The following is a 26,124-nucleotide window of genomic DNA, read 5'->3' as shown; positions in this document are numbered from 1 at the left end:
TTTTTGAATTTTAAATTCGGTATCCACAAGGCTGCAAGAATATATAGCTTTGACATGAAAGAGCTAGATTTACTAACAATACTGAGGTCAGAACCCTTAACAGAGGGAAAATAATGACATTAAACTTCTCTTTAATAATTCCTCAAATGCAATTTCAAGGAATACAAGATTTGAACCCTAGACTCCTTTGTASCTAGGCACACATCTCAATCTCTGGTTTCTGGATAAACAGCTCAGCCATTACCAACAGTTTCTTGTATGCAGCGTACAATGCTATATTGTTATTTTGCTTTAAATAAATTATAATTAGGCATGGAAGGGGAGAACAAAAACACTATGTTTGCTGTTTGTGTTCTACTTAGTCCATAGTAAAGTAACTTATCAGTAAAGTAACATTCCTATTACTTCCAATACAAAAATATGAAGCAGATGTAAAAAAAAGAAAAAAAAAAAGGGCATCAGAAGTCCCTTTGAATTCACCCAACTCACTGGCTTCCCTTCTTCACAGACACACATGCAGCCCACAGCCTTGTTTTACATCAAAATTTCAAATTGCAAATTAAGCTAAATAAGACCCTTTGCATCAGAATCAAGTTCTAGCAGCAAAAACGCGAGCTGCAGACTTAGTCTCAGCWCTACCTCTTTGGGCCGATGACTCAGTTTCTCTACTCTTCAGCAGGCAGAGCACTCTCCACCATTCACCATTTCCAAAAGCAGCTTTAGTGCTGAAGTTCAGYGTGTTCAGCTTTCTAGAACAAATTGTGATGAAGCCAAATCTTTTGCTCTGGGCTCCTTAAACACCTCGCGCTGTGGGGGCCCAGCCAGGTGCACTTGGCACCTCTCACTGCTGACTGCCTTTCAGAAACCAGTCACTCCAGTTCCCCCAAAGAAATCATCCGTTTGCTCCCTGGCAAAGCACAGGTTTTTCGTTYCAGATTCTCATTCCTGAGCTACTTCTCGTTGTCTGTCATGTCGCTCGCTTAACACCCGCCTCCGGCAACTGCACCTCTAGCTTCCAGTCAGGGAGCGAGAACAAATYTCACCACTTTGTTAAAAATTAAGTTAAAACATAAAAATCTCCACTTGTCCTTACAAAAGATGAAATGCTGAGAGTTGCTAAGCCCTGGGTGCCTCTCAGGTTCTCCACAGGCTACACCTTGCTCTACAGCTAAAGATCAGGTTTTAAACTCTCTGCATCCCTCCCTCCAGGATCAGCACTAAGAGCAAGCCTCCTTCACCTAAGTGCTTCTAGAGAAAGACAACTTCCCCCCTACAACTAATAAGCAGCAGCCACCCGATCCCCAGCTCATGGGGACCAGCTGCAAGAGGGAGGGAGGAAGGAAGGAAGTGCAGAGGAGCACCCAGGAGCACCCACAAAAAGCTACAGGCCTCTTTAATGCTCTAAGTAGGTCACATTGCACATTATACATTATAATACATTATACAAATACATTAAAAACATAGCATTTGCCATTGAAAATGCTGTAGTTGCACAGCTTTAGAAGTTTTTTGTCAGATAAAATATTTATTTTAACTCAAATTCTGTATATATAATTACAACTTTTTAAGCCTTAATGAAAATATTTAACACTACTAACAAGAAAAAAAAATAGTTTGTATAATGAAGTACTATTTACTTATGTTATTTCATTATTAAAAAGTATCTTGTCATTTTTAGTTTAAAATATGCCTTAAAATGCATTTACCAGATTCTAAAGCTAACATAATATGAAATCTGAGACTCTAATTCTATATGAATCTCTTATGAATTCCATACAAAATATGGGGAGGAACCATAATAATAAAAGAGCAGCTGATGATTCAGAGTACTACTCAAAATACAAAAGTGCATTTACATCAAATCTGTTTCATAATACAGTAACTATAAACTCCTAAATGCAACTCCCAAGATATTATAGAACTTCCAGCCTCTCTATTTCAGCATGTATTCTATCCAAGCATACCAAAAGTAATTTTTAAAATTTGYTTATAATAAGATTTATCCAAGTGGTTACTAGTAGAACGGAAATTCCMTGATCTATATATGGTAAGTCAGGCTTATGGTAAGTCATTGCTCAGATAGTTTTTGTGATAAAACTCACTTTCACTCTATATCAGGAGTGTGTGTTTTACTGAAGAAATCTGTTATCCTGTTATCAGGATACACCTGTATTTCACAATGCACCACTTCATTTTCTCCTCTACTGAAAAAAACAGACTGGAAGACACGTAGTTTCAGCATAAACACTTTCAGAGTTAGATTCCCCACTTCCTCCTTAGTATGGAGCATTATTACTGTGCACAGCCAAAACACATTTGGCACATTACATACATAGAAAAGTGTGTGATTTGGATATTATTGTTGTTTTTCCTAGAGCAACTCAGGAAGAGATAGAACTATATCACRGTTCAAAACTGTCTGACAAATACAAATAGCAACTTGGTTCATGTGGTCCTGAGGTGCACTACAAGTTGTGACAGGGGCTGTCTCCCCACAGCCTAGTAAGCTGCACACTTACAGCACTAGCCCAGGCTTAGGGCTGCGCTGGGATCCACCAGGTCTTTGCCCCAGCTCGCTTGCTTATATGCTCACCCTCAGCTGCTCCTGCTTAGCTTGGGATCAGCTCCTCACTGATCACATCCACCTCGAAAGGACTTGGGCAATTTCTCTAAAAGAACTCAGGTAAAAACAAGCACTTGTTGAGTAGCCTTGGAGGGAGAGAAATAGAGAACTGGGAAAGTGAGTGCTAAATCAGTGAAGTACAGCTTTCTGAGGCCCAAAGGGTTTGGATTTTACAGAAATAAATATTTTAATCTCCTTACCTTTACAAGTTATCATGTGTGCATTAGRTTTCTTCTCCTTACTGACCTACCTTCCTAAATTACCACAGAAAATTGCCTTCACTGMGCTCTGGCTTAGAGCTGGAATATTCAAAAGTCTGCTGACTGTTCTGGCTTTAGCATAAAAAATGAAAAAAAAAAAAAAACCAGACATAGTACAGAAAACTGGAAAAAGTACTGGCTTGGCCAGAATATCAGATGTGCAAATTGGTCTTTTCTAGCCTCACTCAATGACATTACTATRCCCTAGTTACTATACACACCCTGAAGGATTTAAGTATGCTTGATAGCTTGTGATAACTGATAGATTAAGGACATCCACACAATCCACACAAAAACATCTTCATTTGATGATGAACACAGAGCAGAAGGAGAACAGACTTGCTTCTTTAGCTGTGACAGGAAGGGAATAGGATGAGAAAAAAAAAAATGAACACAGAGCAGAAGGAGAACAGACTTGCTTCTTTAGCTGTGACAGGAAGGGAATAGGATGAGACAAAAAAAAAAAAAAAAAAAAAACCCAAAATGCTGCATACTTGGTACAAATACTAACAGCAGAAAAATAGCTCTGGATCAGCCACATTAGTGAAGCTGCCAATAATTATAAAGAGAACAGAGTAAGAGTTGGTAAAATACAGCAGCTGTAAACCAAGTTGAGCATGCAGGAGAAGAGTACTGCGGTACTTCTGCAAGCAATGGACAGAGGATGCTGCTTGATGAAATTATAACAACCAAGAAAACACATTTCTACAGTTTCTTCCCTCCCCTCTCTCCAGACGTTATTTATATTTCAGCAGGCATGGTAGAAAACAATGACTTTGCCATGTAAGATAAAGGAGGTTAAGCAAATGCTTGACATCTCTACACAGAGGCTGGCAGACACCAAATAAGCAGTGAACATAATCCGCTCACTATCTGTAGGAAAGAGCTGGGGACAGATTTGACTACTGTTTATACTAGCTCTTGTCAATTCATTAAGGTTAAACAGTATGGGCACACCAAACCAAGGCTAGAATTCATGAAAATGTTTATGCACACTATTTAATTTAAGCCTGAGCTAACATTGTGGTAACAGGGCATGAGAATTCTCCTTGTGTTTAAATGCTTTACTAAAAAAATAGGTTTTATTTTAATACATGAACCTAAAAACCTGCAGACATTCTTGCTTACCAGGCCTCCAATATTTAGGGCATAATTCTGCCATTTAAAAATAAAACCAAAGAAAACCCTAACATCACAGGTGTTTAATACCCTTAAAATACTCTATTCAGAATCRAGTACGATGCTGGCTGCACACATCTCACAAACTCAGGGCTCCTTTTTGTTTTATAGTTGTTTCCCCATAAGAACTGCTAAGTAGCTTTAGACTAAAGCAGTATTTTAATAGAACGCTAAAATCCTATGGGGGGCAGTGACCACGTTGCTTAGCACATGTAGACACAAGTCCAAAATGAATGCAGCCCCATACAAGCTCCCCCAACCCCTTCAAAAGTAGGGAGTAAAAAGGGAAATAAAGATCATAGGTTGAATAAAGACATCCTCTGAATGAGACACAATCCTCCTACTTCTTACCAGATAAAGTTCTGCACAGCAGTCTTTTATGTTCCCCGATATAGAAGTCGGTGTGTGATTGGCCTAGGGATGCAAACACTGTGTTCAAAGCAATCTTTGTGTTCAAAGTATATTGCACATCATTTCCCAATTTCCCTAATGCATCTTCTTTATTTTAACATTAGAAAARCAAGCTGCAGTAAAAAAAGTAAAAATTCTGTTTAAATATGCACTTCAATAGCACAGCTGAACACAAGTTAGCCATTTTTTGTATGGAGATGGATTTCATTTTATTTTTATTAATAAATATAACATGGTCTATTACCAATTTAGACTGCCACCATATTCTCCCTTTTGGAGAAGGACAGTCCAATCTGACAGCTAAAAAAATCATTTTCTTTCTTAAATCAAATGCTTTTTTGTATCATGCATTCTCACTATCCTCAGGGGTGGTTCTGCTAATACAGTGGTGAAATTAGATTGAATAGAGAAGTGATTTGATAAATGCATGAAGCAGCATTTCTTTTATTGACAGGAAATGTCTCAGCTTTCCCTACAGTATCTCTGCTTAGTGGAGCTCTCAACCTGTTCACACATTAAAATCTGAGGCTGCTAGAGCAGCAGACACCTACTAGCCCTCGCATGGCCTTGCAGCTCCAGATCATTACTCATTGGCTAGACCCCCTCGAAAAGGGAGCAGATTCAGTTCCAAGTTCAGTTTAGTTCCCGCTAATCCAGGCAGCTCACTGCTGTTTCAAGAGCACCCTGCATTACACCGTGACACCACAGAGCACCTTCTTTCTTTTTGTTTTTCCCCTCTGCACGGGAAGTATCAGATTCTGGTTATGGCTAAGTAAAAAAAGAGTCCAGAAAATATTTGTSCCAGAATCTGTGCACAGAATTATTTATCCTCTACATCTCAAATTCAYATTGCCTTTTAATGGAGATTTTCCAGATGAGGCTTTAAAAAAAACAACTTATATACAGCTAAAAGTCAAGTTTTCTACTGTGAGAAACACAGTTTTTAGATGCTGTTTCTTGAGAAAGGCTGGAAAAGCTAAACACAGTGAGATGTTTCTCTCCTCTCACCCTCCTCCCCACTTCCTTCCCCCTCCCCCAGAAAAAAGAACAAAACCAAAAACCAAAACAACAAAATAGCAAAATGCTTTAAAATATAAACATCAAGAGAGAAATTAAGATGAATAAGATTTATGGGTTCTCATCTTTTTATACATCTCTTAATAGCACTCATTTAATTTGACTGATGGTTGTATGGACATACTTGGATGTTTTTATGTATGGACGGACTTTATTTGTAAAATAGTCAGTACTTACTTTGTACAGAGCAGCAAAGAAAAAAAAGAGAATCCCGATATACTTTGAAAACTTCAAAAGATATGGGAATGAATATTTTTATCTATGTAAAATTAGTTCAAGMGTCTAGACGAGGATTGTTGCAGGCACGGGAGAAAACAAGTTATTTTTATCAAATCACTTTGGCCTTTCATGCCAGGGAAGATAKTGCCTGCTTTGAGCAAATGCCAGTTGCGGTTTTGCATACTTATATTCATTTTCACTAAAAATGTGTGTAGATTGTAGGTCAAAAAATGCATGATGGAAACTACTTTACTCGCTTGCTCTAGGATGACAAACTTAGAATTGCACATGCCTTTTTCTMAAGCAGGGCTACCCAGAGGAAAAAATGCATATGAACACACACACATACATATATGTAAATATAAACATACATAAATGTTGATGCATATTATGGCTTTTATTGCTAGGAGAAAAAAGAAAAAACTAYGGAGTAGGTGTTCCGAAGAGCTGTGGAGCCATGAACAGTCAAGGAGAGACATACATGTCTCCCTGCCTCTATGCACCTTCAGTTATCTAGTGAGGCTGATGAGTCTTAATTTTCCATGATCTCTAAGAGAAACAGGAGGAGAATGGGGGATAAATTGCTAAGATTATATTTTTCCTCAAAGTCAGCAAGATTCAGGAGAAACTCCAATATATTGACTTCTGTAGAAACTAAAATATATTTATCACAGTTCTGTCGCACTTTTCCCAGTGTTCTCAGTGTATCCTACTTGTTATAAAAACCTTATGAGCCTAATTTACAGGCAAGCAGTTTTATCGATTTCAAATCAATGAAATTGGGATCAAAAAGGCCTATCATTTTTACTTTTGCTACTCTGCCTAATAGCTTAAAAAACCATAGCTGTAAGTTTTATGGTATTTTTAATTATCTATTACATAGATAATATGTCAAGGTCTAAGGGAATATAARAGGTTGTTCCATAGCACTACAGAGACAGCTGGAATCACATCTTACTTGTGCCACTGAGAAAAATAAAACTGCTGTCAATTAAAACTTGGAACAATACATTGTTAAATGAGAGTAAATATAAGTATATAATAATATACATATATAATAATAGAGCTTTCTATTTGTATTAAACAAAATTTCCAAGAGGAAAATAGTCCTGAGGTGGGTGACCATGCTAATGCAACATCCTAATTTCTGCCTCTGCCCCTGTAGACTGTTTAGCTAATGCAACATCCTAATTTCTGCCTCTGCCCCTGTAGACTGTTTATTAAAGGTAAACACACTCGCTTATAATGGTTAATTCCTTGTTTGCTGAGTGAAGGTATTGGCAAGAACCAAGGATTAGCTCTAGAGCTCAGTTCTCCCAGGTATCTGCATCACTTAAAACTGCAGCCCGACCCCTGTTGCTGGCAGTTGTGTCTAGCCCAAAAGGAGCAGGGTCCACCTTACAACTGGAACAAGTCTATCTCTGTTTAAGGTAGCTTGTATAGCACTCATTTTACTATTGCCCTTTCAAATCAAGACAGTGTGCTGTCTCTTCAACACGTATCCTGCCTCAATCAATAATTAATTCCCAAGTCTTACTGCCTGTGCTCTACAGAAGGTCGGATCAGAGTTTTGCCTTTTTAAGCTACCGGTCAATTGATGTGCCAGGGATCCCATACACCCAGCACGCAGGCAGCAGAGATCCACATCCCTCTGGAAACAGGTTGTCCTGCTTGGCTTTAAGATGATTATTTACAGCAAACAGTTGAGCTGAAAGCAGCTTTGCTTACAGCTCAGTTGCCAACAAGCATAGCTGTTCACGGGAGGCATTAAAAATGCAGCTTAAGCATTTCCAGGCAGGCAGTGCAGGGCAGGGCAGAAGCAAGTGCACACAGAGCCCGCCTCACCTCGTGATGGGCTTTAAAGCACCGCACAGTTGCAGGCCAGCACGAGCACTACAGGACACTAGCTGTGCAAAGCGCCTTGTCTGAAGGCTCCTCACAAAAACAAGTAGCAGTATTTCTTTAACAAGTACCTGTGCCTTGGGATGCTTGCTGCAAGCACTGCCACAACTTGGAAAGGTAAAGGGCTGAGTCCGGCCCTTCTCTCCCTTTAATAATTCTAGTTTAAAAAAAAAGAAAAAGCTGAAAAAAAAAAAGACGCCTTGCACATCTCCTCCTCTGCCCAGCTCCTCATCAGGCCTGCCACAGCCCCCCGGGCGCTTCGGGCACGCAGCGTTGGACCAGGCTGGCGGCGGCCCGTTCCTCGGAGCCAGGCTGTGCAGGCACTGAGGGAGCAGCCGTGTGGGAAACGGAGCTCATCTCAGCCACAGAAAAGGAGTCGCAGGTTGCTTAATAACCGAATGATCCGCAAGGGGAAAAAAAAGGWTCTGCTGCGTAACCGGATTATATGAAGAAATTCCAGAAGTCCAGAGCGGCTTGTTTCACTGTTCAAATAGAGGAATTCTCACAAACTGTCTCAAGAAAAGCATTTTAATACACTCTAGGACCAGGCATCTACCAAAATGAATACACGTGTCTGAGTTGATCTCTGGCAAAAGCTCAAACAGAACTGTTACTGACATGGGACATCCAGGAACTAAACAGTTCCATTAACTTAATGCAAAACTACAGTTGTAGAGGTTCAGCTTTCAGAAGCCCACAAACACAAAATGATCAACTGCTAACAGCCTTCCCTTGCCCCCCTGCCTTTGAAGATGTGTTCTAGGTGTATGCTGTTTAATACTAGCACAGAAAAATCATGAGTATGGGCAGCACAACAGGTCTATTACTATGAGCTCTTCATTTCTTTGAGTTTCTGTTTTTCTTGATTTCAGCCTAAACTAGCTCCAGAAGCTGGTTTAGTGGCTGGTGCGCAAAGAAGATGGCTTWGTGACTCCTCAGCTAGGCATCACCCCACGGTGTGAGGCTGTGAGTGTTTCACGAAAGGCAGCCCTGCAAGGTGCGTGTGCCACGGAGCAACAGCCCTCATGCAAGAGCTCAACCCTGGGGAGCACTTGGGGATGTGGCTACAATCTGCATCCATTCTTACATGTGGAAATGGCACAAGCTCCCAGTTGAAGTTTGAGGCAGGGCCAGGAASAGCTGATTCCTAATGCAGTGATTCAGGAGCAGGGCTCTTGAAAGCCAAGGAGAGTGCTTGTAAGCAAGMACAGTCTGCAAATTCAGGGACATGAGGACAAATCCCCTGGGTCATGAATAAAATAAGCATTTTTGTGCTTATTCAGGGCCACAGGGAGGTACAGCATTACAAAATATAGTGCCTTAGTCTCCAGATAATTMGTTTATTAAGACACTGCAGCTGAGTATCCACTTAATTTTCTAGTTAAATAAACAGACTATCCTTCCTCAACAATGCAAAGATACTATAATTATTCCAGAGCCATCTTTGCATTCAACACATTAAATTATAGAAATTGTTTTCACAGTTGCTTAATCTAATAATTTAAATCTCACTATATTTCCTCCAGTACTAAAATCTCTGAAACAGTTCAAAGCAACACTGCAAGGGCCTTTGAAAACACAAAGTGGCTTCCAATGGCTCAGGCCATGCACTTAACATAGTCCTCTTGCCCTCTGCTTATTTCCAGCTATGTCAGTACCCCAGCACCAGCTTAATTTCAAAACTCCTATTGGATTTGATCCTGTTATTGGCATTCAGACTTCGGTGTCAACGGAAAGATACAGGATTATTAATCTTACTGAGTGCTCCAAGAGAAATAGAGGAATGTAAGGTTTTGAAAATRTGTCAGTGCTGCACAGAAATAAATTTTGTGACCAATTTCTGTAAACACCAACCTGGATTTGGAGGAGTAATTAACTGGCAGATCAGAAGCAATTAGTAAATTAAAGGAATATCTGCCTGTCTTTAGACATTTAACAATCTACTACCATAGACTTTCTAAGCCTGTGAAGTAGTTCCAGAGTAACGTGAGAAGCAAACAAAACTTTAACCCATAATTCATCCCATCAGATAAAAATGAGAGTTTATTGTAACTCTCTACAGCCCCAACTGTCCTCATCCTGCAAGCAGAYTGCTATATTGAGGCAATTAATAAACACAAAACTCTTCCAAGTAAATAGAATTATACGCAAAAAGAAAATGCATTTTATGATTACGTTAATTTGGAAAACTGGGCCTTTCAAATAGCACTTGGCAGGGCAATATAGCTATTTATAATTTAACCACCAATGATAAACAGAAGCAGATTGCACTCATTGCCATGATCAATCATGTGTTCTTTTCCTTATCACCATGGAGAAAGAATTAGAAGCAATGTCAAAGCTCAATAAGTTCAATACTTTAAAATACTGAATAAAAAATTTACTGTTGTATCTTCGATAATAATTACAAGTGCTRTAGTTTAGGAGTGACGTATTAGACATACAGACATATAATTCCCCAGCAAGCATGCTCCTAAACACAGATTTCAAGGACACTAGATGTATATTTTCATTGCTAGTGTATAGTGCAGTTCCCACCAGACAGTTTCCCTGCTTCTATGCACAGAAGTATTAAATTGATAAACATCAGGATTCTGACACATGCTACCACTACATCTTCTAATTTCTACTAAAGCTGAGCAGATAATTAAGCAGAAAATTATTCTTGATTAATGTTCGACATCATGTCTTTGAGTAATAACAAGGAATATATTAACTACTTAAAACAAATTCATGTTTTCAAGTCCACAAGTTTATTCTTAACATCTAACAGTCACTATCCGATATTCCAAAAGTCCCTATCTGCAGTGCRTATGCAGTCAGACACTCCGATGACGACACATGTAGCAGAACAGAAGAGGAGAGCGACTCATGATCAAAAAGAAAAATTATGAGTGTTTCAGCCTGGTAACTACAGTGTTCTGCTGGAAGGAGGTTTAATAGATTATTTACATTAAACTATCATTGGCCGTTATCATAAAGGAATAATCCTTTAATGACTCCTCTTAATGAAAGGGAGCTCAGCTCTTCTCTGAGAGTGATGGGAGGGATGGTCTCATGAGTTGCAACTTTGGGAAAGGGACAGGGGGAAACTTCCAAGAAAAAGTGTCCGATACTTCCTCTTGATGCTCCTTCTTCCAGCCTCCTTTGAGAAACTCTACGTCCTTCATGACAGAGAGGCACTGAAATGGCATTGAACCGAGGCGGGTTCAATGGGGTTGAATCTGGCTCGCCTGCTTTCTGGGGGAGCACACTGCATGAGGTGCATTTTAATTGAAGCACCTGATCAGAAGAATTGTAGCGTGCAGTGTATTGTATCAAGCAGATCAATGTGAGCAGTAGTATCATTTCTAGTTCTCTATGATACCTATTCCTCTCCCAAAAGCAGCTTTTATACCACACAGAGATGCACACTTAACAGTCTGGCAACTGTGCTACTAAATCAATTGAACGATAAATAATAATGAAGTGAACAGCAGCTACCTCTTCCCTCCAACATCTGTAATCTAAGAATAAAATTACAAAAGCTGCAATGCTTGAAGTGTCAACACTGTTCAGGCAATTCTGAGTTCATACACCTCAGGGGAATCGCTGTGCACCAGCCCAAACTGTCTGGCTCACTGTCAGGTTTCACATGAGACAGATATTTAGTTGCTCAGATGAATTAGCTCTTGGGCCGCCCTCAGCACTAGGTGACTAGAATTTTTCCAAATTAAAGGGAAAACCACCACGTAGTCCTTAAGTCTGGACTCTCCCAATGAGGCATTCTTTGCATGTTGATTTTGGATAGGGCAACAATAACAAATGTCAAATTATCTCAGATCTGCCCCTTCATTTCACAATGATAAGCTCATAAGGAAGCTGTTTCAGTGCCACAACAAATGCTTCTCCTCTCCTTTAGAAAGGGATAAAAGGCAATGATTCTGTAGCTGAGAAAAGCAGAGTTGGCAAAAATGTTTATATGCTCCTGTGTACGGTTTTGATCCATAAGGGTTTCTTCATATACTGAAAGTACTTTTTTAAGTACTGGATGAACAAAAGAAGCTAAACCAGTAACAGACCATTACCACAGGACGTGCTTTAGAAAAATGACTATTTGCTKCCCCAGCATACTAAATAACAATAACATTTGTCAGCGTTAACAGCTTTCCTATAAAAGAAAGCAGAATCCATACCCTGGCTGCTTTGCAAGTAGGCAGCCRCAGAAAGGAAAACATATATATTTTAAAAGAAAATCAGTTATACTGAAAAACTATAGCCACAGTTGAGAGAAACTGCCATGGAGGGTTTAAAATGTAATAAGACTTTATGTTACAAATTGAGGAAGACTTTCAGTATAAAATTTGAGCACCTTGAAATTTTTTTCCAATTTCAATATATSAAGATAAAACCACTCTAATTACTGACTCTCGATTCTTTTGGGTTTTACTCATATGTTCAGAATACATTTTCCAAAATTCATTATGCTGTCCCTAAAAGCAGACTTGAAGCTGGCAGAAACCACTAGTAATGAGCTCACTTCCTTTGCAGTACCTCATCAGCCTGATGGCATGCAAAAATATATGAAGTTCAGCCTAGCTGCCCTTCAATAGAATGTCTTTAAGAGTTTTTCCTCAAATAAGCATATAAATAAAATTCCTACACGTAACATTGAAGTTTTGCATTAAGCAATGAGAAACCTTCCAGTCTGCTTCTTTCCTTTTTCAAAGCAAAGCAAGCAAATAAAAAACCTCTAAATAAAACCCCTGAATTGCTCTTGACCAAGGTGTTAGTGAGACGCTGCCCTCAGGGATTCTGACTGCAGGACCTTCTCGACAGGTTTAGCTCTTGAATTCAGTTCTTACAACTATAGGACTAACCTTCCTTCAAATACCTCAACTGAGCTGTGCCAGTTAGCTAAAAGTATAGCCAAATTATACCCTCGTTTTCCTTTATTAGCATTTTTGAGATGCATCACTATTAGCCACTAAATAAAATTTAAAACCAAAACTTGCTATTTAAGCATATGACATTGACAAAAAAACAGTCAAGGCTCTGGACTTCTATGTACAAGTTCAAAATACTCAGAAACAAGGAGAAAAAAAAACTAAACAAAAAACTCCACCCTCTATGATAGTTTGCCACCAACACTAAAAAGTTGATGGTTGTACAAACAAGGTGAGGAAAAAGTCATTTAAATGCCTAGCTGCAGTGGCAGTTATGGTAGCAAGCTGCTTAACCTATCGGTTAGTAAGAGCTAATTAAAATACCTGCCCTTTAGAACCTTAACAGCTCACAGCTTTCACCCTTCCTTCTGAAGCATCAGAAGTTTGGAGTTTTGCCCAGTATAACTGCTTTAATAAGAGCTAGAACAAAACAGAAGAAAACCAATGAAGATGTTATTCATTTAAAGGCTTAATTTTTGTGTGACAATATTGAATTAGTCTCTCAACTAAAGAGTTCTTGGAGAATGACTCAAAGGATTTGATACCCAGAACACACTTTTGCCTTTGATGAGGCAAGAAGTTTCTCTTTTGAGAGAGCAGGAAAGCAGACCCTGGAGGGTGATGGAATCAGCTTGGATAACTTCATCCCTGGAGACTCTTCCTTCCCTGCTTTACACACCAGGCTTCAGGATGGGTTTCACCTTTTGGAGGTCTCTCCGGAACAGCAGTGCAAAGAGCAGCTGCGAGCATCAGTAGCTTTGCATACATTGGCCCAAGTTCCCAAAACATATGGGCAATGTGTGTAAAACAGAACCAAGAGCCCAGGCAAACTGAAATTCCTTTTAGCTATTATTTTAAAATACAAACAGGTTGTAAGAGTAAATTAGTCTTGCAGCAAGTATCTGTCAACTATCACCACAATTTCAAAGACATTAACCAGGTGTCTACAAAGAGACTGACATATATATATATATACACACACACACACACACACATATATATGTATATATATATACACACACGTAAAAACTGTTGCCATTTGCCTGTGTGGCCTATCTGGTTCTAGATGAGAAACATCTTACTAGACTTTTTTAGCGATTCACCTCCGGAAAACTAATTTGTATGACATGAGCCCACTCTGACATGTAAAGGTCTAACATATTTAAATGGCCTTTCTCTCAGTCAAAGTAATATTTTGAAGGAGTAGAGAGGTAAAGAGTACACCGGAAAGAATTACAACTTTAATTTCTTCCCTCCACTTGCTATTTAAATAAATAAAAGCAAAGACTGTGCAAATGGCACAAGAACTGTGAGGAGAACCAGGTGATACAGTTTATTCTAAGAGGTTTTTCCTGTGAGATCTTATTTGCACACTGTAATAAAATGGCTCAGTAGTCAAACATCAAAAAAAAAAACCCGTCAATATTTTTAAGTCACTTGACCAATTTCTGAGACAATTTCTTTCAAAAACAAAGATCTAAAAAAAATGTTTAGTGCTATGAACACAGCTGTTCAGCAGTTGCCATTCTCTCAGAAATTAGCTTTCAATTACACTGAATTTTCTGTGACTCTCATAGAACATAATCATTTGGCGTATAGGCAAGCAGTCAAAAGCACTGCTAAACATCTACAAAACACTGCAAGGCAGTGGTAAAAAAGAGGCATTATTAGTGAAAGAACGTGTTCTATGAAGGAACATGAGATATTTCTACCTCATTTGCTTTTACTTTTATGGGCAGAGCTGGTCAAAAAGTACTCTGAAATGAAACCTTATTTTTTGTTTTCCCATTAGTTCTGCTCAGCAGAAAGTTCTATTTTTCTGTTCCTCCCGTTTCCCCTTTGCAGTTTTTTTTTTTTTTTTGACAGAAAACGCTATCAAGATATCACTTGTAGTTAAAAAGAGCTTTTCATATCAGAAATAGCACCATGTTCAAGTATAAATGTTCAATCTGTGTTTCTTTTAAAGCCTAAGAATTAAATATTTGAATCACTCCTTTTACAGAAGGACTTTAATTCATCGTTAACGCCACTCATAATGATGAGCACATATCGTTGAGCTCTTTTGATGGACTGAAATAGAATAATTTTCAAAAACGGAGGAACACAGGAATTCACTGATTCCCTAGGCCTCAGAATCTCACTACCCAGGATTCAGAGATAGCCTAGGAATCCACAGAAAGCCTAGGTCTCCTCAAGGATGCTTTTGAAGTAGGGCCCACTTGGCACCAGGAAGAAACTAGGAAACTCGATAAACTGATAAAACGAAGAGAATTGTCAAGTCAATAACAAACAAATGGCGACATTATGACTTCAGCACCTGGGCAGATGACCCATCCAGGATCTCTATGCAGAGATTCAGGCAAATTTACACCAGTAGCTAGCTAGGCTGCTAAGAATAAATAAAGTTGTGTAGCTGTGTATACCTAGGGTGCACTTACACCTCAGAGCTGAAGACAATAATGCTCCCAAAACACAGATAAGAATGTTTACTATTTGCCTAAACAAAATGATGACAGATGTAAAATTTGCATTTGTTTACAGTTTCTTTTTTTTGATGTAAATTGCGCATATTCTTCATCAAGACATGTCATCTACTTCTCAGTTGGGTTCCTACAAGACAACAAATTAATAGGAACTGCTCTTAGTTTAAATGCTCGTATCTTGTCAAATAGACACCACGACATATCAGCTGCAAGGAAGTCAGCTTCCTGGATAAGCTTATTCTGTTCACTCTCCCTTCACAGTAGTATGACTGACTGACTTGTAGCATTATTTCAGAAAATGGAAGCAATTAAATTTCTATTTTTCCCTGCTAACAAAACAGTCTACCAAGACTGCTTAGTCAGGAATGACTTTTTAGGCTAATCTTTCACATTCCTCTCTCTTATAATCACTGGTTTTCAGGTAATGAAATAGTAATATTCAGAGAAAAATGTATGTGATTGGGATGACTAAATGAAATAATTTTGGTTTCACATAGTCTATTCTGTCCTATTCYGCGTTATTTAATATGAAACATTAAATGTCCCTTTCTAAACTTGAGGAGATTAGGGTTTGGATAACTGGCAAATAATTGGCTGCTTCTATGCTCTATCATCAGCATAAAAATCATGCAAGGAGATTCCCTCCTTGCATTCTCATGTGAAAATTAAGCAACTAAAATTCTTAGAAATGCTTTGGAAATCTTATTTCCATTGAAAAAGACTGAAATATATTGTAACTGCATAAAAATGAAGAGATACAGTGCAAGCAAAACTACAAAATAATTCCAATGAAATTCCAATGCTTTTACTAACTCTTCATGCAAAAGCAACACTAAACATGAAAGTTTACAAAACTTTCATATTTGTACAGTATGTGAAATATAAACAATTGCCAAAATCATTCTACAGAAAATTAGAGGTCAAATAATTATATTGAGCTTCCAGTCAGAAAATTTTGAAATATGGGATACAACGGCAATAGGCACAAGATGAAAATCTACCKATAGGAAAGGTTATTACAGTATCTAGGGGAAAAAAAAAAAAAAGCCAATAATGAATTTCCTACATGGACAGTGCATCCACGAAGCCTTTTCTTCCAATAGCAGAAGAAACGACCACAGATCAGCTGGTTTACCCTTGCTGTTGGTTAACACATGCAGAAGAGAAGTGCACCTTCACTAGCCAACTTTGAACAAGTTGGCTTAGAACTTAGCCAAGTTAGAASAACTTTACCTAAAGTACACACAAGCCAGCACTGTTATTTTCAGTCTGGTGTCTCAGGCCTGTTTGTTTCTTTTGTTTTCTTTTACAGTCTTTATCAGTAAAGAATGCTACGGGGAAATCTGCTCCAGCATAGCAAGACTSAGCTCTCCATCAACTGGACCAGTTTCACCCCCGTGCTGCCTGACTGCCTGGCGAGTCTCAGCATCTCTGTACATGTTAGGTCGGTAGCAGGCACAAGTGAATAATTGATTTTCTGTTTGCCTGGCAAAGAAAAAAGTCTTTTTACTTTGGGCATCTTTTACTCGCTTCGTATAATTTCTAAAATAAAGTTCTAACCCAGTCCTTTGAAACAAAAAGAAACTTATAACTTCTTGGAAAAACACAAAGCTTTCTGATGTTTTCAACGTGATATCCTTCTTAACGTAGGACATTTTTCTGCGTGTTAACAAAGACATAATGCTTTTAAAAAAGTTGGAGACRTGAGCTACATTGACTTATTGAACCCTTCTTTTGCCAATATCGTGTAGATTTCTTACTTTCAATCTAAGATCACATCAAAAACATATTTCTTCCAGGAATAAGTATTTTCCAAAAGAAAACATCTCCTCCTGAGAAAAATACATCATGAATATATTTCAGTGTCTCATTAGAGACAAGCTCCCTTGGTTTCTTCAGGTAGAAATCAGACAAGGGCATTTTCCGCCCAAACCAAGCATCGGCAAATAATTCCTAGAAGAAAGTGGCTTGTGAGGACTGTTTGTCACCAGCAAATTTCAAATTTCCGTGATCAGGTRAAAAACTAGCACCAGTTAGTGAAGACTCAGCAAGAGCCCCTGAATTTTATTTATGTTTTCTGCTACATCAGGAGCTTTTACATATAAGGCCTTGCCAGTCCAGTCTTAAGATCTTTCTCAAGTACTATGACCAAGCAAACAGAATTTGAGTTAATGTTAGAAACAGCACAAATACATATTGGATTATGACTTGAATTTGAGACAAACAATCTATTGACAGATTAGTATGAGCTTGTATTAGCATTTTTATGCCAGACTACATGGCAGGTCAGAACTAAGACATGGATGATGCAGAATACTCAATATAAAGAGAAAGAATACTTCCTTTCCGTTTTTTCTTGTGAAGAGCTTATCTGTTTAGCTTGTTGAGGGCCGACTGTTTTCCTGGCGGAAAGACCACTCCAACTAAGGAGCATCAGTTTTGGTGTGGTGAAGCTAAGAGAGAGTCAAAACATTTGGCCTTGTAGAAGAACTCTCACCACTCTTGCAAAAGAAAACTAGCATCTCTCCCTCATTACATTTATGAAATTCACATTTCCACTACTTAGGAAACCATATTATTTACAGAAAAAAACAGATAAACTAAATTCTAAAATGATCTTTTCTAATTTGCCTTTTTCTTTCTCTGTAGTCTCCTGAGAAGGCCTTTCATTACTGTTATTTCCATGTCTTTGGATTATAGCACTTACTCTCTAGGCAATTTTTGGCCAGAAGTTTATTTCAGCTCTATTCTGTTCTGTTATCAGGGACAGAAATTATACTATACATCCCCCCAAAAGGGCACTGAAATACTCTTGCTTTGCTTTTCCATTATTATATTGTGTTTTTCCAAGCAAAAAAGAAATCATTAAAAGTTAGCCTAATGAATAATAATGACTACTACTTTCACAGAAATCRTTAAAAAGATTTCTTAGATGCCCAAATTCAGCAGGCACTATCACAAGGAAGCCAATAAAAACATAAATAAGTCAGTATAATTTATTATTATTTATAAGAATAGAAGCTTACTGGAAAAAAAATGGCCATATACATTAGGGCACACTACCACAGTCATGATATCAGGAGTAGGACTAGGAAAGAGAGAGGCACAAAATATTGTTTGCTAATAACTCCAGGGACTCCATAGTCCAGAACACAGTACTATTACACCGGCACAGCAAGCCTTCAGGTAAGATTAAATATTATTGTTTATTTTCCAAAATATATTGGATCTATATTACATATCACAGTGTAATCACAAGTGCATTTCCAAAAGATCACTGTGCGTCCCCTCTCAGGCATTCCCTTCTAACCAGCAAGCTTGGGATACTCCCGCCTATGCACATTCCACCCTCGCTTTGTGGATTCTCTCTTACCCATCCGACATCCAACACTTAGTGACTGAGAATAAAATCAACATTGATCTGACAACTCCTAAATTGCTTGGGATAATTTCATCCTAAATTGCTTGGCATAATTTCATCCACCCCCCCCTGCTTTTGCCAACCCCTCAGAACACACGGGAAGGAAGGAAGGAAGGAAGGAAGGAAGAGGCTTTTTTGATCGGTGGCCTAAAAGATTCAAAAGAGAAAGGGATAAATTCAGCAGAGAAATAAATTTATAAAAATTACCTGCACTTGACATATTTTACTGTTTCAGAACCTTGCAAAATTAAGTACTTAACAAGTATTATGAAACTGTCAACTGAATTCAGCTGCAGAAGCATATTGGGGAGGTGTTGACTGTCTTCTGACATTTGGATCGAGACAGCATAATTTATTTTACAACAGTAGATTGGCCTTTGTAAAATAATGACTTTCAGACACTGATTCAAGTGCAATTTGACTGCTGTTTCCCTTCCTTCCTTTTAATTTAATTCTTTTGCTGAATAGTTACAAATCAGAAGAGAAAGACTCAAATCTGAACATAAGCATGAGAAAGGGAAGACTGCAAACATATGACATGAAGGACAGGAAGAAAATTTTCTTGCAGTTAATTTCATTATTTAAGTATACCTGAGTAGCTATTATATTGAAATTCCACTACTCACTGCAACAAAGCATTCCTTAATGCATCTGTAAATAGAATTTGCTCCCACTTCCAAATAATTTTGGACTGTCAGACTGAAGTAAAGTAGCTTTAGGGTAGACAAGACTTGAGGACAGGAATTGGACAATAGTTAYATGGTCTAAATTGTCCCTAATATAACCTTAGATATTTTCGAAACTTACAGCCATTAGGTTTGGATTTTATCCATCARTCTAAGGACAGCAGAGCTTCACCATTAACATACCCCCGCTTTTTTAAACTAGCACTTTTCCTTACATCAGGTTACAAGATAAGAACTGATCACAAAATGAAAAATACGTGAGAAGATATTTTGCCATTTCAAATATGTTATAATATACAATATATAGCTATTAATGTGTTTAGGCATTTTGTGTTTAGTATGACCCCCTCACTTCAGAACATTAGGAGACATTACAATAGCCACGAATGCTTTGTGTGACGATAGGGAAAAAAAATCGTGCGGAAAAAGAATGAGTAACAAATTTAAATTTGCTCTGAACTTCAGTATACCTGAACGCATAGCATCTTTCTGAATGCTTTCATAATCATGCCAGTCCTTCCTTTTCAAGCCATCTGTCCAGGTAAAGAGCTGTCCATCTCCCATCCCCAATGGAAGTGTCTGTTAAAAAAAAAAAATAAATATGTATGTATGGTTTGTAGCATAACAGAGCAACATTTATAAGATGACACAAGTGAGCAAAACTCCAGTGCAAATATTGAAGCTTGTTTGTGGAAATTGAAGGTATTGATCTAAATATTGCAAGAAAATGATGCATATATTTCTTGACTAAATAATAGGAATATGTCAAACACCTCACGCTTAACATTTCTCTTTATAGAAATGTCTTGCTGTGACTGCTTGGCAAGGAGCTTAGGGAAGTTAAACGAATTAATGAACCGCCAAAACAGAAGAGTTGTATCAAAAATGCCTCATCCTCCAACTTGAAGTAACCCATTTTTTTTTCCTAAACAATAACTTGTCCAAAAATAGAGTTCTRGCTTTTCAGGAAATTTTAATGTTCTCCTTCAGTTTCGTTTCTTTTGTAACAGCCAGGGGCAAGTTAATTTACTCAGGCAAGCCCAGGCTCTTTGCACCAGAGGGTCAGCACAAATATATTATAGGAGTTCCTCAAGGCACTTTCAAATCCTGTAATTTGCCTTTGAGGTAAGGGGAGAGAGCCCGAGAGAGAGAATGAACATGCGTYGGGGTGAGGGTACTTCCCTATTCCATACTCCGATTTCCTGGGGAAAGCTACAAGTAGCTTAAATGCCAAAATATCCAACAGAAGCCTTCTGGAGACACGGGAAACTAAAGAAATTTGGAGCAACTTGTGGTTTATTTGGAGATCTACCTGGCAAATGCCAGACTTGTGCAGCAGGAAATGTGATAAAAAGCCTCCTTTGCGCCCAGTACCATCTAAAATGCTTATTCTTGCAAAGACCAAGAGCAACATAAGATGAATCAYGATGAGCAAGCATGACAAGTGACAAGAAATGCTTCAACACTCTTTGAAAGGAGATGCCAGGGTTTCTACCAAGTCCCATCTACAAATGGCACATTGACAGAKTAGCCAAAAATAAACAGGGATCTTTCCCAAAGTGCCATTAGGCCAATTTTAAAAATTCATATAGGATCACTATTTTAGTTCATAGTTTTAAGACAGTCTGCTCCTCATGCTATATCACGTTCTGAACGAAAGAACACCCAAACATCCCTAAACATGAGAGTAGATCACAAAATAAAGCCAATTAAAGCAATTCTTTCAGATCCTTTTGCAAGATCTCTGTTGCAAGAGGGAAGCAGTTTTGCTAAATGGTGTTACTATCAGAGCTGGATCTCTGCGTGCGGCTACTATAGCAAAGATATCCTTCCGGAATTGTCAAACTTTTTTTTTCACTTCCCATTTGTTTCCCCTGCTGCTAATTGCCAGTATTTTATCAAAAGTAAAGTACAAAACATTAAAAGTAAAATGAAAATCTAGATCAGAAAGAAATAGCACAAAACTACAGGAGTGTTTCAGACAACATTGAGCTTTTCCCAATAACCAAGCAAATAAAATAAAATAAAATGGCAGAGGAAATACTGACAAACAAATAAGCAAACACAACGACTGACCGTACCATGCCATAAGGGCAGTGAAGAAATGATTCATTGCTACTTAGGACTAACATGAAAATTCTAGTTCTGTTAATTGTAGTTTTAGAACATTAAGTTGTGCAAAAGAAGGGATCATGTATAATGCATAATACAAATGTTATTAAGTGAGTTCAAAGGGTATGTGAAATCATGCTTCAAAAGCTCTTCTGGGGAAGCAGCAGCTGATCAGCCCTGTGCAAAGTAGTGAAAGCGCTACGAAAATTACGCATTTGTAAGAGCAATTCTCTGAACTTCCCATTTGAAATACATTAACTTTACAAGCACTAGACTTGTCCATCCTCTCGTCCCAATTTGACACAACTGGCAGCACAAAATGGGAAGATATTCAGTGTCCCAGTGAGATAGCAATGCCTGGCAGGGCTGGCTACCTTAGTGCAAAAGAGGCCACGGATCCTGGATGACAGAAACTCGTGTCGAAAAGCTCTGCCTTGGGTCCACCTGTACTTCTGTGGGTCTCAGGTGCTCAGAGCAAGACGAGGCATGCCCAGGTGTTCTCAGTGCTGCCCAATTAATCCCCACACTACTGAATATTACCTGACTTATTCTGCTGGTGTGACCAACATTTTCATTTTAAGGGTGCACAGCATATGCCACATATCACTGAAATGCAATCCATTCCGTATTAACTCCTTGGCATCATATTTCACTAGTTTATATATATATATATATATATATATATATATATATATATATATCTCCCATGAAACTTTAGGGAACTATGCATACCATGGAGGCTTACTAAGTCTAAAAGGAAGGATTCAAGCTTAAAAGGAAAAATGACATATTTATCTACAACTTTTCATGTAACTATTCTCACTTCCTTTAAAGAGGAGCTATGAAAGTCTGTTTCTCTTTCACTGAAATCATTTGCTTCATCGCATCTGATGTTTCTTCAGGAGTCCCAAGAGAAGGCTGAAGGAGCTCTAAAAATCTATTTTCACAATCTTTACAGAGATGTTTCAAGTTAAAAGTACAGATCTTATTTTATATATTAAATATATGCATATTTTATGCATATAAAGAGATATTTATGTGAGTTATAGGTTAACAACTGAAACTGAAGAATTGAGGTTAAACTATTGCACATTATCAAAACATCTAACTTTTCATGGTCTTGAAATGAACTCTAAAATTAATTTTAATATTTTGTGTGTTCCAACAGTACTAACATTCTAGAAACATTAACAGCTTGGTCCTCGACATCAGAAGCATGAACCACACCACAGGCTGCAACAGAATTAGACAATATTCTGGATCCCAAATTCCCAAATTATCCACTCTGAAGACGGCACCGGCTCTCTCAAAGGTCAGGCACGGGAAGACAGTCTTCAGCTCAAGTGAACGGCAGCCACGTGAAGCACCGATCCCGGCAATTCAGGGYTAGTAAACTATCAAGAGCAGGACAAACTTGAGTCTTGTGACTGTTTATTACTCCTCTATTAAAGTATAGCACAGTCAAGTCTTTTCCTACAAACAGTAGGTTGGCAACTACAGCACACTGCTGGGAAGAGCCAGAGTTTTCCAGTGAGAATTCCGGGGCGCTGAAGAAGTCAGGGCCGCCCTCAACTCCTCAACAGAATGTCTCCCTCGTCAGCATCTAAAGGAATTTTCTTCCTTTTTGATGTTGCTGCATTGCCTAACAAGATACAGAAGCACTTGAGAAAACTGTTCCCTTCACTAGTGCCTATGAGTAAACAAATTACATTTTAAAAGACCTTTACATAGAATTACTGGAGCATGTTTTAAAAATGCTATTAAAAAAAAAAAAAAAAAAAACCTCCATCTTTTACTTCCAGAACAAATACCAGCTTTGTTGCATCCAGGCTAGAGCCCTCTGCTGCAAGGGAMCACCACAGCATCCAGAGGCTGCTGCTACTTCCACGTAGCTTCCTTTAATTTGCATTCCAAATTTCGATTTTGTAGAACACAAAGTTTAACACAACTTCTAAACACAAACAGTTTGACTATAAACTTCTATACATATATAACGCATACTAGTCTAGTCCCTCTGTTTATTACCTTCTTCCAATTAGTGGCTAATTATTTACTAGATAAAGAAAAGTCTCTCATATAAGCAGTTGTGATTGATGGCATTCTTTACACGTATGTCACTGTATGGGAATGAGCAATCAGGAGAGTTGATTAGCTGATATATGGTCCATGTATCCTCCAAAACATTGCTGAAAGTTGCTCACTTAACAGAGCTGGCTCTATACCCCTCAGTCTGCTGAACATTAGAGCTAATTTTTAAATCAACATAGCACCATTGCAGTAGCAAGCGTCATTCTGCACATGAATAGCTGGATTTTGACTGGCTGTCAAAAAGAGCCTGCAATAATTTAATATCCAGCCATTTGTTACACCTAGTGTGCAGCTGCGAGTTGCACATCTTTATGTGTTTCAGTCCAAGAGGGATTATCCACCTACAGCAACATTACACACGGCAGCTGCTGTACTATTTGATTTTTACATTAACCTCAAGCCTTTTGGGATGCAAGGCTGATAAAGTACGACACAGCCTCAGAAGATGGTACTCCTCTAGAGAAGATTCAACATCTGGTTCAATTACAGAGAATATGATGAGCCCACAAAGTAGCACAATTATGAAAAAAMCCCCACTCATTCACTCACAGCCTACCAGATTTCTCAGAGAAGGGGGGGGGAAAAGCTGCTCTGTTGTGACATTTCAGAGCTCAAAATCAGAAATGAGTGCATTCATTGACTAACTCATTTATTTTTAATTTTACTCTGCGGATGCAGGCAGTTGAAGAGATTTAGGCAAAGGAAGATGATATGTCAATGGGGAGCGAAAAAAAAGAAGAGGTAATTATAGATTCACTTTGGATATTTACTGTCAAATTCCAGAATTACTTTACTGAACACCAATGCACAGTCAACTACTGCACAAACATCATTAACACTGATCATTTCCAACTATTCAATTAGTTTTAGGAAATAATAAGTATTACCTAGAACAAGGGCACTAGCTCTTGCCCTCCAGGCGATGTGCGTAGGGAAGGAAGGCTGTGCCAGGCAAGCACCGACCCTAGACACTTTCCGGGATATTTCAAGAAAAGGGCAGGAGCAAACACTGCTTGATTGCACTTTTTTCTTGAAATAGGGACTTGATAGACTGTTTGCAAACAAGGGTGAGGAAAAAAAAAAAAGTCATTCACTTCTACCATCCTCAGCTTCTTACAAAAAATAACTCTCAGGTCTCTAAGCTATCACCAACTACTTGGATCAAGCAAGATCCAAAAAGGAGGAGGAGGAAGAGGAGGAAGAAAAAAAAGGGAAGGGAGGGGAGGGAGGGGAGGGAGGGGAGGAAAATTAAAAAGCTGAACCCATAGAGCAATTCGATTTTTCCATTGATCAGACTAAAGTTAATAATCACTTCTGAAAATCCTGGATGGCTGGATATACCGGACTATATTTATTATAAGCCAGCTCTGAATTTGTAGAGTGCCTGCCTGCCTTCCCATGTCTGCTCTATGGAGGAAGAAGAGTCACGAGAATTATTCCTTTCAAAAGACTGCCCTTTCCCCACGCTGTTTGTGCTAAATTTTAAGATAAGACCACCCAGGCAAAGCATGAGCTCTGCAGTACCCAAACTCAAAGCCAAGGTCTGTTYCAGCCCCAAACGCAAGCGACGTGTGCTGCAGGGTGCAATGACTGGCAGAGGACATTTTTTTAGGGAAAAATAAAAAAGTTAAAAACCAACAGAAAGCAGCATTTGATGCAAAACAAACTGCTTCAGAGGAAATGTGCAAAATCCAAGTATTGCAGCACCTCGGTCCCATTGCGAACATGCGTGAGCTCTGCGTGTTGGTCCCTCTCCTGCCCCTGGGGCAGATGCTACACAGGAGGGGGCACAAACCACCCTGAGCTGGCCCCGGCCACCCCAACCAGCCCTGACACCCACCAAAACCGGCGGCATTGCCGGGCACGTGGGGAACAGCTCCGAGGGGGCCACGGGAAAGCCTCCAGTACGTTAATATATAAAAGTCAAAACATATGCATGCAATTACTGCCCATTAAAAAAAAAGAAAAAAAGATTTAAGAAATAATCCTATAAAGCATTTTTTTGTAGAAGTGTGCATCTAAATGGTTGCTAAACCCATATGACCGACTGACTCGCAGCCAGTTTAAACAGTCAAGGACGTGATTAATTTCTTCATACTCTCAAATTTCCTATGCCGTTTATTTATTGTGCCATCGTAAGTAAGTGTTCATTGCACTGACATTTACATTAGTAGAAATAATTAGCCCCGCACATTAAAAAAGAAAAGAAGGGCAGCACTTGATTTTTGCTCCCTGACACCTGAATGACTCCAGGTCTTTTATTTCCTTTTTGAAACATTTAAAACAGACTTTTGGTGCTTTTACTTCTAGAATATCCAGTCAGATCATAACATCAATTCCAAATCAAAGCATTTAATAACATTATTTCAATAATGCCAAACTCCCCATGAATTTTGCTCCTGTGAAATTTAATAGACGGCTATTAAACCTGTTACTGCTGCATGACAGTCGCACTGCTAAAGGCACCAAAGGGCAGAAGCAAGCCACAAGTTTAGATGCAAATACTATGTTCATGTACATTTGGCAATGTACATTTTTCCTGTTTTCATAACTAGGGTGTTTTCTTTACTCAGTTGTACAGAAACTTACAGTTTGCAGGAACAGGCTGGAAAGTGGCACAGGGATTTATGTCGCATGATGTGGAGACAATGAAGTCACTGTTGCCTACAGAATCTAAACTTTTTCTTTTCTGGTTTACGATGGTATGGGAAAAGAGTCACCACAGGCACTGCTTTATC

At 38.6% G+C, this 26,124-nt stretch overlaps 1 protein-coding gene across 1 annotated transcript in view; it reads right to left on the bottom strand.

Moving 5' to 3' along the window:
- The window catches only part of GALNTL6 (polypeptide N-acetylgalactosaminyltransferase like 6), a 387,334-nt gene that overhangs the window by 221,122 nt on the left and 140,088 nt on the right, over nt 1-26,124 (bottom strand). The window contains exon 2 of the mRNA XM_026048637.1: nt 19,657-19,765. Coding sequence (XP_025904422.1) covers nt 19,657-19,765 — 109 coding nt within the window. The remainder of the gene's footprint in view (nt 1-19,656; nt 19,766-26,124) is intronic.

Source organism: Nothoprocta perdicaria, unplaced genomic scaffold, assembly GCF_003342845.1.
Source record: "Nothoprocta perdicaria isolate Ctin4 unplaced genomic scaffold, notPer1 scaffold_56, whole genome shotgun sequence".
NCBI classification, from domain to species: Eukaryota; Metazoa; Chordata; class Aves; order Tinamiformes; family Tinamidae; genus Nothoprocta; species Nothoprocta perdicaria.
This window is presented reverse-complemented; position numbering and strand designations above follow the sequence as displayed.